We start from the raw sequence: 17292 nt of genomic DNA, 5'->3' as shown, positions 1-17292 counted from the left end.
TTCTTCTTTCTTGGCTTGTTCTGTACTCCTGGCATTCTTGTTTTAGGATTAAAGGGACCTCGTAGCTCCCAGCTTGAAAATGAAATGATTCTCTTTGAGTTGCTGTCTTGTTGTGTGGGAGTCTGTGTGGGTGGATGTTTATGGCAGGTTCAATGCCAGTGCAGTGGTAGAAGTTCACTTTTCCTTTCCTCCCTGTTCTCTTGTCAAGTCGCTCACCATCACTGAAGTAAAACAGATTCCTGACAGCTTGGTACAGTGTTAGGATGTCTTACAGCACTCAGTATTGTTAGTGAGGTCTGTGAGGAATGTACACTAACTGATGAGCTTAATGTTAGCCTCTGATCCAGCAGGTACTAAAATACCTACTTTTTGATTTGCTCTCTTATTTGTCAAAAATGCAAGCAAAAATAGAATCTATAGCATAAGATGAGAAAATGTATTTTTGGTTGCATTTTGAATGGGAAGTGATAACAGGTATGTAATGATTTATGCTTTTAAAATTGACCTCATCCAATGTCAGAAACCATTGTCAATGAAGTTATATAGTCAATTTATTTATTTTTGGAATTTCTTTAAAAGTTATTAATAAAAACATTAGTTTTATTTTTAATGTGAATTTCTTCTATTTACTTTATCAGGGTGAATCAGCACTTGATTTGGCAAAGCAAAGAAAAAACGTGTGGATGATCAACCATTTGCAAGAGGCAAGGCAAGCAAAAGGGTACGACAACCCTTCTTTCCTTAGAAAGCTGAAGGCTGACAAGGTAACTTGTGGCTGAAAAGCTTTCAGCCTTCTATCTGTAATTTGCTTTACATATTCACATACCTTAATTTTTACATTTCCCGCTATCGTGGTTAAAACATTTTCTCAGCCAAAATAAGATGAGAGTATTTGGCACAGTTTCTTTGAGCTGTGTATGGTCTATGCTGGGTGATACTTCGTGAGGATGGGTGCATATGAATGGGTTTAAATCTCCGTTGGGAACATAAATTTCACCTAAAGGGTCTTTAGTAAATAGAGGATCCCCTATGCCTGTGCATTTGTTGATAATGAACTGTGACCCATCTTAGTCTTAGTGTAAATCTTTGTAAACTGAGTACGATAGCTCAGATTAATTGAGCCTTTTATTCTTTGTGATGTATAATTTTTAGAGAGAAAGCTTTCATTTTGGGATCTTTCACAGAAAATCCATTTTCTTTCATGAATTTTAGTTTTAAAATTTATAGCTGTTGGCTTAACTGTCTACTTACAATAGGATTTTAAAACTTAAGACATTTTCTCAAAGTCAGAGTTTAGGTTCCTTAGAAAACATTATTTCTACTAAAAAGGAAGAAATTAACTGACATTTAAAAATATGCTTAAATAATTAAATGATTTTATATTTTATATATACTTTATATTTTAGCTTAACAGTAATCACATGAGTGATTTTTATAGAAAAATTGATCACTTAAGCTTTACTACTAGCAAAACTAAAATATACAGAAGTTAACCCAGAAGTCATACCTGCCAGTGTGACAGGAATGAATGTAGTATGATTTACTTGAAAGCAGCAGCTTGTTTATTTATAAGAATTCACACTCCCTTAGTGAGTCATCCCTACCAGAGTAGCTGTGTTTGTAGTTTGTTAACCTATACAGCTGCTCTGAAACTTCACAGATAAAATGAATTGTTTCTGCATGTGATGTTAATGCTTACCAACAATTAAAGTACAAAGTAACTTCTAAAAGTGAGAGAGAAAGAGCTTCAGGGGCTGGAGAGATGGCACAGCAAAAGAGGACTTATCTCACACACATGAGAACTGGAGGTTGGATCTCTAGAATCTGCATGTAAAGTGGTAGGTCATGTCCCACAGCTCCATGATCGCAATGTACCAAAGGTAGGGAATCCAGGGAGCAAGAGTCAGAACAGCAAAACAGCAAAGAGACCCTGACTCAGTACATAAGGGAGTTCCCTGATGTCAGCTTCAGGCTTCCAAATATACATGTACACATGTGCAGCTCCACACTATAACCTACACATATGCAAGGAAGAGCTGCAGCGTGTAGTGCAGTATGAACAGCTGTGTGGTACAGTGACCAGCTTAGACGTGCAGTTTCTTCCCGGGTAGCCAGCCCTAGGTAGCCTGGAACTTGTTATGTAGATCAGGCTTTCTTTGGACTCGCAGAGATCTGCCTGTCTCTGCCCCCAACTGCTGAGATTAAAGGCATATGTTAAGTTTTCTCTAAAAAGGGCTACTAGATGAAAAGACATGATAACTGAGAGCTGTGTGACATTAAGCACCATAATCATATGAACGTTTCATTTCTTTTTCCACCTCACATTAGGACATTTTAAATTATGAACATAATTTTGTTTGCCAGCCTCTTGAGGTATGTTCTATATTTGAGGGTGTAGAGAAAATCCAAACAAGGTAATAGTGACACTAGGTTTCTTTAGCACTTTATTTTAAAACGTGACCTCAAAAGGGAAGATAAAACTAGATAGTTCTAGTAGGCAGATAGGGAGGAATTTTGCTCAGGAAACAGTTTTAAAACCGCTTAGATTTTTAAAAGTTAGAAGGCTTTGGGTGTGTGTGCATGCATTAGGCATAAAGGGGCATGCATAGGTGTGTGTAGAGTGGAAAGGCCAGAGATTGATGGCAGATGTCTTCATCAGTTGATTTTACATTAGCGTTGTTGTTTTGAGGCCATGCCTCTCATTTCCCTGGAGCTCACTGATCTGGCTAGACTAGGTGGTGGATAATCCGCTCCACAGCTGTTATCTTGTTTTCACCTCCTCAGTGCTGGGATTACAGGCATATGGGACCACACTTGGCTTTCTTAAAATGTAGGTTCTGGGGTTTGAATTTCGGTCCTCATGTTTATCTAGCAAGCACTTTACCGACTGAGCCATTTTTCCACTCCCTAAAGTTAGAGGATTTTTAAAAAAGCAGGTTTATGTTTCAGTAAATGAAACTGTATAATGATCAAATGAAGAAAAAGCATTAGTAGTCCTTTAAAAGTTTAGATCTATGAAGATAGAAAAGTAGATATTATTAATTTTGAACATGTTTTACTTGAACATTTTATTGGAAAGTGTGAACGTTTTCCCTTCAACTCAGATAAGTCACAGACATCTGACTGAAGAAAAGATTCCGATCAGGTTTAGTTTGATGACCCAGTAAATTTGTTGGGATTATCTATAGGAACATGGATTAAAAACCTATTAAGAAAATAAAAATTATTGACAAGCTACAAACTGGAAGATAATGCTGACAAGTCATCTGTAAAAGAAAAGACTAACATGCAGACTATAGAAAGAATTCTTAAAACCCAAAAATGAAAATTTGTCAAGGAATCCAATTTTAAAGTGAGCTAAATGAATATGGTGGAGTACATCTATAATCCCGGACTTGGGAGGCTAAAGGAAGGGGAATCTTGACTTCTAGGCCACTGTGGGAGACATGGCAAGATGCTATCTCAAGTATACACATACACAGAGGAAAGAAAGAAGCCTTAAGACATGTCTGAAAGACTGAATTGCTCAAATGCTTGCTGGTGGGATTGTGAAATAATATAATACTACAGAAAACAACTTGTGATCTGTATAGTGCAAAATTTCATTTATCTCACAGACATGAAATCTAGATGCCACTATTGCATCTTTATTCATAACTCCAAACTGTATACAATTTGATGTTCTTTAATAGGTAAAGTTTAAACAGACTGTGATGTATCCATACCATGTAAGTTAGATCACATGAAAGCCATATGTGGTGGCTTATACCTTTAATTGCAGTACCTCTTTGAGGTTCAGGCCAGCCTGGGCTTATACCATAAGACTGCCTAAAAAAGGAAACAAAACGCACAGCTAAATATCTTTATGTAGTTTTGTCACCTAAGATGTTTTAGGCAAGATACTGAGGTTTGTGGAGAACTATTCTGTAAACAAGACAATAAGTGGTGCTTGATGCTGCTGTGAAGATAAATTGTGGTATAGAGAGGTGTGTGGATTTGTATCGTAGAAGTGTGGACTTCTGAGCACTTGTAAGGTGTTCAGGGTCTGTACTCCCATTCTGTGGGCTGAGAAGCCCTGCTGGTTGTTTGGTATTTGTTTGCTTGCTTGTTGTTGTTTTATGTGTGTTTGTGTGTACGTGCATGTATTTGGGAACACCTTTATGGACATGGTACATTTTGTAGAGGTCAGAACAAGTTTTGGAGAGTCAGTTCTCCCCTTTCACTGTGGGTTTCAAGGATCAGACTGAAGGGGTCAGATTTGTGTGGCAAGCACTTTTACCATTGAGCCAACTTACTGGCCTTGGCTTTATTCTGTATTTCATTTTACAGTTTTAATGCACTGTTAATATATATCATTTTGAATGTTTTCTCCAAGTTAAACATCTATAGTTTTCTACTGTGTGATAGTTATTAGACCACTGATGGTGATTGTCCCTGTCTTTCTAATTTGCAATTCTTTTATTAAAATGGGATGTTAAGCTGTGAACTATTATCTAGCTAGCAGCCCCAACCTATGTTCATTGTTTTTTTGTTGTTGTTGTTGTTTGTTTGTTTGTCTGGGTAGAACCCACTTCCATAATTTCAACTTCTAGTTTTCCACAGTCTTAACAAACTTCTTTTAAACATTGTTTTTGTTTGTTTGTGTTTGTGTGTGTGTGCTACCTGAACATAATAGGCAGATTTGAATGGATGGAATTCATTTCACTTTTGGTTGCATACTTTAATAAAAATGTCTATGGTTAAGATTGAAATCATTTGAAACACAAAAACTTTGTGACATTTGGTTTTTGTTTTTGTTTTGTTTTGTTTTACAGGAATTTCGGCAAAAAGTAATGCTAGGAACTCCATTCCTAGTAATTTGGCTGGTTGGGTTTATAGCAGACCTAAATATTGATTCTTGGCTCATTAAAGGGCTAATGTATGGTGGCGTTTGGGCTACAGTACAATTTCTTTCCAAGTAAGTGTGTTATTTTTAACTTTAATTTTATGAAAGAACATAATTCTTACCCTATGGCAAACTAGTGTTTTCTGTGTTTAGAATATTGTCATTATTGGTAACTTGTGAAATTCATTCGTGTTTTTTTTTTTTTAAGCATTATTAAAATTACTCAAAAAGCTTTTTAATGACAAGTCTAGTGTGTGATTTTTTTTTTTTGAAGGAAAATACATTCTTAGAAATAGTTAAAATATTTCTTTAGAAGTGAACTTGAGTTTGTTCAGCTGTGCACATGTGGTATTATTAGCTTACAGGTAGTTACGCTTTCTATAGGTATTGCCTTTGGTTAACAGCATTAGACAACAAAGATGGCTGACTTGTACTACTGTGTATGTCTACACAGTCACAAAGCAGGCTCAGTCTTTCAGAAAGTCTTTCCTGCTTTCCTTTAAGCACTAACCATTTTATTTCCTCTTGAGTCATTTTGTCACAAAAGTTGCCTGGTCTAGCAAACCTAGGAAGGTGACTATGATCCAGCTCTTTTTATTTAATTTGCCTTCTCTAAACATCTTATTTTCACAGAAATCTTAGAAAATCTATGGAAATAGTTCACACAGGAATTACTAATCTTAACACTAATGTTAGTTAGCTCTAAGGAGGGGCTGACTGCTGGTTAAGTCATCTCTGTAGTATTTCTAAGTGCTCTTACAGGTCATTAAATATTAAATAGGAAAACATCAAGACTACTTGATCTACCTGGATAAAGGGTCCTGTTTGTACCAATGAGATTTATCAGTGTCTTCCTAAGGTATTACAAATACAAGCCTTTGTTGGACTGAGTCAGCCAGTTCTTTCTACCTGAGAAGATGTGCCCTAGCCTTAGCTGAACTGGTTAGGTGGGAGAGATGAGCATTGTCTTGTCTTCCCTTGTCAGAACTGTAATGTCCTTGAATAGTGTGCTGTATATTAAAAGGGATTACTGACTTCAACAAATAGGAACACTGAAATTCTGAAGTTGGAAAGTATAGAAAAATATAGCTTAATTCTTGTTGATGAAAAGAATCTTGCTGAACTCATTACTGTGAAAACAGTCAGTATTTAAATATCTTTGAAATTTTAATCTCAGTATTCATTTTGTAATGAAATATAGCACTTATATTTTATAAAATGTATGTTTTACAGGTCCTTTTTTGATCATTCAATGCACAGTGCATTGCCCCTTGGGATATATTTGGCAACCAAATTCTGGATGTACGTGACATGGTTCTTCTGGTTTTGGAATGATATCCTTTGATGTAAAAGAATGTATTTAAAGCACAGTCTTATCAAGCAACTGTTTGATGATTTGACATTAGGACTGAGCACATGATTTATTACAGTAAAGCAGCATTCGTAGACAAATGTGAACTAATATCAATAATATTTCTAAGTATTGTGTACTTAGTATGGTGCTTTTAAAAACTGTCTTTAACAACCACAGACAATAATATCAGCCAGTATTAATTGAATTAAAAGAAAACATTTACCTATATTGTGTAAGCTACTACTATTGTTTAATTTTATTAACGGGAAAGTTTAGGCCTTGGGAGCCTTAGCTGGTCTTTGGTAAAGCTAGGATTGAAACAGTTTTCACTTTTGTATTAAACAGTGATTTTCATGTTTATAGTCTCCAAGTATTTTCTCTAAAGATCTCTCTACCCCTCACTTGTCTGTCTATCTCTCTCATGTTTGCAGTGGGGTCTTGTCATTATAGCACAAAAACTCACTTGAACTCAAGGCAGGACTCCTTCTTCAGCTCCCCAGGTGTTAGGATTGCACATGAGTTACCATGCTAGCGTCTAAGGACTTTGTTTCTCTCTTTTGTTTTGTTTTGAGACAGGGTTTTTCTGGGTAACCATGGCTGTCCAGGATTTGACTTGTAGACTAGGCTGGCCTGGAACTCACAGCCATCCACCTGCTTCTGCCTCCCTCAATAGTGGGACTAAAGGTGATGCCGCCAGGCATGGCTCTAGGAACTTTGTTACTCTCACTTTTTTTTTTTTTTTTAACAGTTAATTTCTTTTTACACATAATGATTTTTGCTTCATTCAAAAAGTACAATTAGTATATCAGGCATGTCCTAACTTCGGCAAATTATCAATATAATTATCAATAAAAGCGTGGTTTTCTTTGTTTGAATTTTGAAATAGAGTCTTTCTAAATAACCTTGGCTGTCCTAGAACTCACTCTGTAGACCAGGCTGGCCTCCAACTCACCAAGATCTACCTGCCTCCACCAGCCTGTGCCACAACACCTGGTATAAAATACATCTTACAAACAGGATAATTTGGAACTGCAGGTACATTCGAACCTGTTTCCCACATCAACTGGCTTGTTTGGTTTTGTTGCCCAATCTGATTTGGAACTCCTGTTGTCAAGAGAGTTCTGCCTCGGCTTCCACATACATTGGACTGTAGACCTATGCTTTTGTGCTCTTTTTAACTTTCTAATTTGTCTTTAACTCCTTTAATTTTGTAATAGCAACAAGTTAAAAAGTAATACTCTATGTGCTTTTTCAGCTCATTTTGTCATTACCAAAACTTAACTGGGGAGAATCATTAAATTTTCCAACGCACTGATGTGCTTAGCAGTTTGTCCTTGTGTGTAGTCAGCTTTTCGCTGTCATTTTGTAGATATTGCTATGTGTATGTTGGTTTGGGTTTCTTTCTGATACACTGAACCTTAGCATCAGTATATAATAACTGAAAACTTTCACTGATTTTTTTTAAATAGGTCTTTATTGTATTTTACTGTATTATTTTTGTAAAGAGCAGTTTCTCCTGTAAGATTGACCTTTAGAAATGAATCTTGTAAAGATGCAGGTGTAAGTTCACACCCACAGGGGAGACCAGTTCACCTCTAGACTCATATTCACAGTGCTTAGTGGTGAGTGGAGTTCTCAGGCTCTGTTGAAGCTCAGCAGAGCATTCAAAAGAGAAAACAGACAGACACAACCACCTTTCTTCAAGACAGAAGTCATTAAGATTGAAAGTGTTCTGTGGCAGCACACCTATCATTGCTGTATTTTGGAGGGTGAGGAAGGATCAAGGATTCAAGGTCAGCCTCAGGGTATTAATCTTTTTATGCTTTATTTAGTTTTTTTATTAGTTTATTGGGCAATTAGTTTTTTTGGTCTCAGTTTTCTTATTTTTAGAAACACTTTTTTTTTATTTTATTTTTCTCATTAGTTACATTTTGTTAATTCTGTATCCCAGCTGTATCCCTCATTCCCTCCCCAATCCCACCCTCCCTCCGTCATCTCCTCCCTGCCCCTTTCCAAGTCCACTGATAGGGGAGGACCTCCTCCCCTTTCATATGACTCCGTTTGGTCAGGTATAGAAACACTCTTTTTATCTGTCATTCTGCCTTAGCCTTAAATTCTTACTTGGTATAGGATTCGTGTTTAAACTTACATTCTGCTTTTGATTATTATTATGTATTAGGTATGGGGTATGTACTTGCTGGTGTGTGGTTAGGGTCAGGGGAGCACTTTTGGGAACTGGTTCTTCTCTTCCAGGGTGAATAATGTGGGTTGAACTCAGGTCTGTATGTTTACACAGCAAGTGCTTTTGTCCATTGAGTCCTCCTATTTAATTTAATTATGAAATGTTTTTCAGTCCTTTGCTTTTGCCCTTAGCTTGTGTCTTCGTCAAGACTGGATTCTTTGGCTTGTGGTTGTTATAAACTTTTCTCCTTTGATTTTTCTTGAAAGCATGCTAGCATAATTGTTATGTCATTTCTATTCGTCTTTCATCTTTTCTATGATTAACTGAAGTGAATTTATTCAGACTTTCATGTTTTATCTAATAGGCTTTAGAATACTTGCTGGTTTTTCCTGTCTGCTTTGCTGTCGGAATAAGGCCACTTTACCTCTAGACTCATATTCACTGTGCTTTGTTGTGAGTGCGGTTGTCTGGCTCTCCGTCACCTTTTCTTTGCCTAAGAGACAAGCTTAGTTGTGAGCTCCTGCTCAGGAGCCTGTTCTCAGGTGTCCTGAAGCTTGTTGAGGTTCTGCCTGAGGTCCCCTTTTTCCTAACTGTAGAACTGTAGAACTGTAGGATCACCTGCCATAGCCATGCCTGTAAACTCTTAAATGAAAATGTTAATGGCAGTGAGTTCAGCCCTTCACAGTGGACTCTTAAAGCACAGAGACTCATAGTTGAAAGAGTAAAATAACACTTTTTGCCAGAAAAATTGGCAGCATTGTTTTCAGTGCTAGCGGGGAGGTCAAGTAATGTGTCATTAATGGCCTGTGCATTGGTATCATGTAATAGGCGCTGACAATCCACTTTTTGCTTCTCTGGTGTTTGATGTGGTTTTCTAGTGTCTAGGTACTAATCAAACACATAGAGGATTAACCTCAACTTCAATGTGTTCAAAAAAAGGCAGTGAAGAAAGTTTTGGGGTTTTGTTTTTTGTTTGTTTTGCTTTCATGTTGTTAAATACAACCTTTAATAAGTGGATATTAGCCATTTAATATAGGTTAAACATATTAAAATCTATACTCCTAAAGATGCTAAACAGCAAGGAAGACCCTAGGAAAGATGCTCAATCCTCATTCAGAAGAACAGATACAATAGACATTGGAAGTAGGAGAAGACAGGAAACAGGACAGGAGGCTACCATAGAGGGCCTCTGAAAGACTGTACCGATTGAAGTTTCGAAGCAGGGGCTGAGACTCATAGCCAAACTTTAGGCAGAGTGCAGGGAATCTTTGAAAGAAGGGGGAGATAGAAAGATGTGGAGGGGACAGGAGCTTCAAAAGGAGAGTAACAGAGGCAATAAAACCGAACCCTGGGGCCCCTGAAGAGAATGTTACCCCAACAAAGGACAATACATGGAGAGGACCTAAAACCCCTGCTCAGATGTAGCCCAGGGGAGCAGGGGCTTTCTCTAGCATGAACTCAGTGGCAGGCTCTGTGATCACCTCCCGTTCGGGCTGCAGCCTTGCCAGGCATCAGAGAAAGACAGTGCAGCTAGTCCCAATGAGACCTGATAGGCTAGGGTCAAATAGATGGGGAGGAAGACCTCCCCTATTAGTGTACTAAGGGAGGGACATAGGGGGAAAAGAGGGAGGGAGGAAGGGTAGGATTGGATAGAGACAGAGGGGGACACAGCTGGGATAAAAATTGAATAAATTATAATAAATAATAATAATAAAAATTTTTAAAGTAAAAAAAGAGACCTCATAAAAGTTCAATAAAATTATGTAGATTATTTTATATATATATATACATATATATGTGTGTATATTATATATATAATCTACACACAACCATGTTTTGTTTTTGTTTCTGTGGTACCTCAATAAAAAACAACTTGAAACAGCTAGAGAGATGAGTCAGCAGTTATTCTTGCAGTACTTCCAGAAGGCAGAGTTTGGTTCTCAGCAACTAGATCAGGGGGCTTACAACTGACTGTAATTCCAGCTCCAGGAGATCCATTATCTTCATTTGTCTTTTGTACACACACACACACACACACACACACACACACGCATATGCACAGGTACATGTAATTTAAAGTAGAAATTAAGAGTCTTCAATAAAGCAATGCAGAGGAGGAGGTTTTATTTTGGCTCACAGTCCCAAGTTACAGTCTGTCTTTGGGGAAGTTATAGTGCTAGACTCTTGTGACAGCTGGTCACATCACATTCATAGTCATGAACAGAGAAACAGGCATACCAGTTTATTTGCTTACTTGCATGTGCTCACCTTCATATATCCACTGTTACATTGTTCAGGACCCCCTACCTAGGGATTGGTGCTTCCCCCAGTGGGCTAGCTCTGACCATATTTATTGAAGACAGTTGGGGCCAGCGAGATACTTCTGACCTGACCTGAGTTTGGTCTCAGGATCCATGTCATAGAGAACTGACTCCTACGTGATGTTTTCTGATCTCCATGCGAACACATGAGCACTTTTAAAAAAGCCAATCCCCCATAGAGGTGTACACACAGGCCAACCTACCATAAATAATCTATCATTGAGACAATTCCCAAGTAACTAGGTTATGTCAAAGTATTAAATCTAATCATCACACATATCTAAAGAGATTGGCATCTCTATATATGTTTATATGTTAAAAAATTGGTGCAAGAAGAAAAGTATGTGTGTAACTTTGAATGTGAAAATACCTTCATTTTCTTAAGTGCAATACTGATGACTTAATCTACTGAGGTTTTTAATGTTTACTGACTTTTAAAGTATTATATGGGGCTTTGTGACTTAAATTTATTGCAAAGTCATATTTTTTCTTTTTGTACTTAGTTGTGAACATTATTGAAAAGTATATTTTGTTTAGAAAGCCCATTTTTGGTCAATACGTGTTCTTGTGTGGTAAAACCATATGGATTATAAATCTGTATATAAAAACTTATCATTGCTGTTTTAGATTCCTTAACTTTGGATACATCTCAACTTTTTATTTATTCACCTTCCTTTTCTTGCCAATAGTGTTGCACTTTTCTACAATTTTGGAAAGTCCTGGAAATCAGATCCAGGGATTATTAAAGCCACAGAAGAACAAAAGAAAAAGGTGGTGATGTACCCAGTTAACTGCCATTTCATAAATATTTTAGCAGAGATTTTGATAAAAAGGAAGAACCTCTTAGAATCAGTGACAGTTAAGCAGGGGTGTGCTCATCCGTATTTTATGTGGTGCTCGTCCTACTGCCCTGGTGATGCCGGCTTTACGTTTTAGGGTTAACATTCCTTTACCAAGAATGCCGATTGGGCTGGAGAGGTGGCTCAGCCGTTAAAGGCTAGGCTCACAACCATAAACATAAGAATGCTCTGATTGCTTTCAGAGGTGAATGCTACATCTGGAACATCTCATTAACCTGCACCCAAGAGCAGGGTTTTTGAATTAACCTGTTAAACTAGAAAGCCAGTAAACTAACAGTACAGGCACCCCATCCTAGTAGCCAAATGCTGTCTGTGTCTGATGGAGGGCATCCTTTTCCTTTGACATAGGGGCTGCAGGCTAAATTCATGTATTCTGTCAGTAGGGAATTGGAATAGGTATTTTGATTATTTTGAAAACTATTGTAGTTCTCTCAGATAGGGCGGGGGCTGCATACTACATGTAATCTCAGCACTCAGGAAGGAGGCAGTGGCAGGAGGACCTGAAATTCAAGACGTATCTGGGCCACACAAGACCCTATCTTTAAAAACAACAAGAAAATGAAACCAGAAAGCCCTTTTAAAAAGGAAACAAATCTGATTGAATTATTCCTGCCCACAATTAACTGGCGTTAGCAAATTCTGTGGGCCACTCCCCTTTTAGGTAGATGGATGACATAGAAACTGCTGTGCTGATGTCCCTCAGTTCTCATACAGTATTGAAATAGAAAAAAATGAGTCAGTCAAGAGATTTTATTTGAGCTTAAGATTTTTGAGAAAGATGGCATGTTTATTATTCAAAGTAATAACAAAAAAGTTGGTGAGCATTATTCAGTTTTGAGTAAGAGGCTTTTTTGTTTGTTTGTAAATTCACAGACGATAGTTGAACTTGCAGAGACTGGAAGTCTGGACCTCAGTATATTCTGCAGTACCTGCTTGGTAATATTTATTATTTTATTTCTCCTCTTCCTCCTGATAGTATCACAGCATAGAGGGAGTGCTGGGTATGGGAAAGAGTTGTACTTTCCCATACCCTCCACATATCATGTAGACTGTGACAGACAGGGAGTGATAAGGAAAGCGCTCTGTCTAGAGTGTGTCTGTTCCTAGTAGCAGACCCTGACTGCACAGCAGAGCCCTGCTCATAACTTGTCTCATTTTCTTTATCCTTCAAAATAGGACTCAGTGAAAACCCACTGCTATATAAAATTAAAAGTTTTAGCTACAGTTAAAAGAAATTCTAGAGTTTAAAAGTCACAGTATGAAAACCACAAAGATTATTTTCAGACAGCATAGTCTTAAATACAAGTTGAGTATTGTCTGGAAGTATATGCAACTTGGAGTATTGTATCGTCATTAAACTGAAAAATGGTCATTTTTCAGTCAGGTTATACATTAAAACTTGAAAGTGGTATTTTTGAAATCAGTTATCATAGACATTTAAATTTAAGTTTTTATGTTTTAATTATTTTATAGTATTTGTGAAAAGTCTATGAACATTGCCACAATGATTAAAATTCCCCAAATCATACATGAACTAAATACATTTAAGTTAAATACTGCAAGTAAACTAATGTCTTGTTATTAGTATATAATAGTAAGTAAATAAAACAGTGGACATATAATTGTGGGAAGGTTTTAGACAGCTTAGTTTCCGTTTATAATTGGAATGTTCAGAATGTGCCCTGCTTCGATTTTGGCACTGATTTTTGGGCACTGGCTACATTCTTTTGCACATTCAGGAATTAAAAGTTTTGTTTCTGTGCTTTACCACGAATAATATATAAGACCAGATTGGCCTCAAACTCATAGAGATCTGCCTGTCTTTGCCTCCTCGAGTGCTGGGATCACAGCATGCACCACCACACCTGGCTGACATGCAGATGTTATAGTCAGCACAGATAGAAGTTTTCTTGTTAAATAAGTAACTGATGGCTTTTTGTCATTGTGGCATAAACCTTTTATTATTTATTAACATAAACCATGTACTTTTGGGTAGATAATTCCTCATTGTATAGAAGATATTATAAAGACATAATTTTCTATATGGCTGTATTTCATATTGATAAATAGATGAGTTCCTAAGAAGACTTGTTGATCCGGGTTTTTAGAAATGAGGTAGCATTAGTTTAAGGCCGAGAGTATTATATTGAAAAACCTTGAGACCAACTCACCTCTTGTTATTTTTGCTCAGATTTTTTTTTTTTTTATATTTCATTTTCATTTATTTGAAATTTGGTGCTGGTACAGGTTGTCATCTCTTCCCCACTCAAGTATCATTTAATAAAGGAGACTTGGGCAGTCTCCACAGCCATGGCTGCCCTCCCCCAAGAGTGGTTAATGCTGTCTGAAGGAAGGCCCCTCAGTGGGTGATGGGTGAGGGAACTCTGGGTAGGCTCCTGTTGGGTGCTTCCCCTCAGCCTCACGGGCACATCATCGGTAGATGATGATAATAATAATAATAGAAACAAAACACATAGATATCCAAAACAGTTTTTTCAAAATGTGCCTACTTTCCTGCTCTCTCCTTTTTGAAAAAAGTGAAAAACTGAATTTTAGGCTCCCACCATTCAGTATGCAACCCCACTCCCCCTGCCGCCAATACACACAATACGCAACAGTCAGCACATGTTACATCCAAAACCTTTAAGTTTAAATACACAGTATGAGGTGGAGGATATCTGCAGGACCCTAGACAAAACTCACGGGTGTGTGTGTTGTGGGGTACACATCCACGAGATAAAAAAGTGGAGGGAAATAAAATAACAAAAAAGGTTCACTCCTAGCCTGGCATGGTGGCATAGGCCTGTAATTCTAGCATCGGGAGGCAGAGGCATGCCTGATCTACAGAGTGAATCCAGGACAGCCAAAGCCACACAGAGAAACCCTGTCTAGAAAAACAAAACAAAATAACCAACCATACAAAAAAAAAAAAAAAAGGTTCACTCCTGTTGAAATGTCCCAATAATGAGGGGGGATGGCTTTGCTGTCCCAGAGCAAGTACCAGTGGGGTCAGTGTAAACTGGAAGCAAGCCTTTCCCAGGGTGTGGTTAGTGCAGTCCTACCTTAGCACCTCACCCCATTCTAGCTGCAGCTCTACATTCCTCAGGCTGTGCCTGGGGAAAAGTTACAGGGTGGTCTATCGGGGTCTCTTTCCTATCACCCTCTCCAGGTTAGTTCTGTTCACTCCCCCTTCCCTAGAGAATAGTAGCCACTACTGGCCCAGTCAGAAAAGTGAAATCTATAAAGAGTCCCCCAAGCCCAGCTGGGAAGAGAGGTTAGGGAAATAAATGGTATATGGAGGAGGGAGGCACCAGTGGGGCCAGTGATTAGAGAGAGGGTGACCAGTGGCCTGTTCTTTTTCATTTCCTCTTGGTAAAGGGCTCATCCCCACCCAACAGGAGATAGCTACCTGCCTCCACATTCTCCATTAGACTAGTTTTTTGTGGCAAATTGCTCAGATTTTTTAAAAGGCGAGCCAAGTGATAAAAGTGGGGTAGGTTCTGATGCATCCTACCGCCTTCTAAATAGATGCAGTCACATCTGTGAGAAAGAACAACTCATCCTTTTCTTTGGTCCATGGATCATTCTTGGTGTAAGAGCTACTTTTTCCTGGCTATCCCAGAATAGTATATAACCTATGCAAAGTCTTAGGGAAATGGTTTTATTGAAACATCAGTATGACGGAATCTTAGGACATTTGCTTCTGTTGTGGGTTGATAGCTCTAGCTCTTGTCATAAATTCAGCATTGGGGTTGCAACTCTGAAGAACACTGACTAAGTATTCCTTTGGCTGAGTGAGCATATACAATACTGGGAGAGAGAACATTTGAAGACATTTGCAGTAGGCACTGTGGATTGTATTATAGTGCTTTTGAAAACCGGAATAATAGTGATGATGAAACTCTTTGGTGTGGTCATCAGTTCTAGCAGGGGAAATGCTGAACTTTAAGTTGAGATTGCAGGAAGCAGTTAAAGAGAACAGTACTGTTTTTTGCTAAATTTGTTAATTTGGGAAAGGTACCTTCATTAAGTTTTTTAATATGAAAAGCTGTTTTACTTGTTTTATTTTGTTAGTGTTAGGGTTTTGTTGTTGTTATTGCCTTGTGTCTTGTGTGTGTGTCATCCCGTCTCTCCTTCTCCTTCCGTTTAAGACAGAGTTTCTCTGTGTAGCCCTGGCTGTTCTAGAACTCAAACCAGGCTGGCCTCGAACTCAAAGAAATCTACCCACCTCCAGCTGGGATTAAAGGCATCCGCCACCACTGCCCAGCTGTTTTATTCAGTTTTAACATGGCTGTCTTCTTACCAAAAAAAAAGCTTTTATTTATTAAAGAGCAACCAGCATCATGATTATTAATCAAACGAGTTTTTCATGTAGAAGTTTAGAAAGGCTGATGTTTGTTTTTGGTTTTCAAGACAGGGTTTCTCTGTGTAACACTAACTCTTCTGGAACTCTTTTAGTAGACCAGGCTGGCCTTGAACACAGAGATGCACCTGCTTCTGCCTCCCATATACTAGGTTTCATAATCTGTTTTCCATTCTTTGCTTTCTTTTTTTTTTTTTTTTTAATTTATTTCATTATATGTACAATGTTCTGCCTGCATGTACATCTGAACCCCAGAAGAGGGCACTAAATTTCATTTTAGATGGTTGTTTGTGAGCCACCATGTGGTTGCTGGGAATTGAACTCATGACCTCTGAAAGAGCAAGCAGTGCTCTTAACCTCTGAGCCATCTCTCCAGCCCCCTGCTTTCTTTAAAAAAAAAAAAAAAAAAAAAAAATGCTTTTTAAGATTTCATATTATGGAGTACTTTTACTTTCTTTGTTGCTATAGGGTTTTTGTTTTTGGTTGTTGTTGTTTAAGATTTATTTATTAGCCAGGTGTGGTGGTACATTCCTGTAATCCCAGTATTTGGGGAGGCAGAGGCAGGCAGAATGAGCTCGAGGCCAACCTGGTCTACGTAGTGAGTCCAGGACAGGCAAGGCTACATTAAAAAAACCCATGTTTTAACAAAACAAAACAAAGATTTTATTTATTTAATGTATATGAGTGCCCTATCTGTATGTACACCTGCATGACAGATGACAGCTCAGATGACGTTATAGATGGTTGGGAGCCACCATGTGGTTGCTGGAAATTGAACTCAGGACCTCTGGAAGAGCAGCCAGTGCTCTTAATTACTGAGCCATCTCTCCAACCCCTGTTGCTAACATTTTTTGTTTTGAACAAATTAACAGTAATTTTGTTTGTTTTTCTTGGTGTGAAGATGGTAATATATAACTGAAAAAATATAGAACTGTCTTTTCAGTTGTATTTTGAAAATATAAATTTTCAGCTTTTATATATGCAAGTGTCTTTCACAGTGCTTTAATTTGTCTATTAACAGATTCGGAAGCCAGTTAGGTCCAAACACTGTGGTGTGTGCAACCGCTGTATAGCAAAATTTGATCATCATTGCCCATGGGTGGGTAACTGTGTAGGTAAGTTATGTTAGCAATCTCTAAATATGTTGTTAGTTTAAATTACTTTAGGTAACTAATGAAATATGATATTTAAATAGATAGTTCTTTCTTACACCCCACGTACTTCCTAAATTAACTTCTGGTTGTCTATATAGCAACTCTGAGGTGCATGTTCACATACGGGTGTGTGTGTGTGTGTGTGTGTGTGTGTGTGTGTGTGTGTGTGTGTG

General features: G+C 37.9%; 1 protein-coding gene across 1 annotated transcript in view; it reads left to right on the top strand.

The window, feature by feature from the left end:
* Positions 1 to 17292, top strand: part of Zdhhc17 (zinc finger DHHC-type palmitoyltransferase 17) — a 57995-nt gene that overhangs the window by 36103 nt on the left and 4600 nt on the right. Inside the window, exons 8-13 of the mRNA XM_055626051.1 lie at positions 639 to 764; positions 4815 to 4957; positions 6119 to 6221; positions 11391 to 11513; positions 12476 to 12538; positions 16987 to 17080. Of these exons, the coding sequence (XP_055482026.1) occupies positions 639 to 764; positions 4815 to 4957; positions 6119 to 6221; positions 11391 to 11513; positions 12476 to 12538; positions 16987 to 17080 (652 nt within the window). The remainder of the gene's footprint in view (positions 1 to 638; positions 765 to 4814; positions 4958 to 6118; positions 6222 to 11390; positions 11514 to 12475; positions 12539 to 16986; positions 17081 to 17292) is intronic.

This window comes from Psammomys obesus, unplaced genomic scaffold, assembly GCF_907164565.1.
Source record: "Psammomys obesus unplaced genomic scaffold, mPsaObe1.curated_primary_1811, whole genome shotgun sequence".
NCBI classification, from domain to species: domain Eukaryota; kingdom Metazoa; phylum Chordata; class Mammalia; order Rodentia; family Muridae; genus Psammomys; species Psammomys obesus.
Note: the sequence above shows the minus strand (reverse complement) of the source record. Positions and strands in the feature narration are given on the sequence as shown.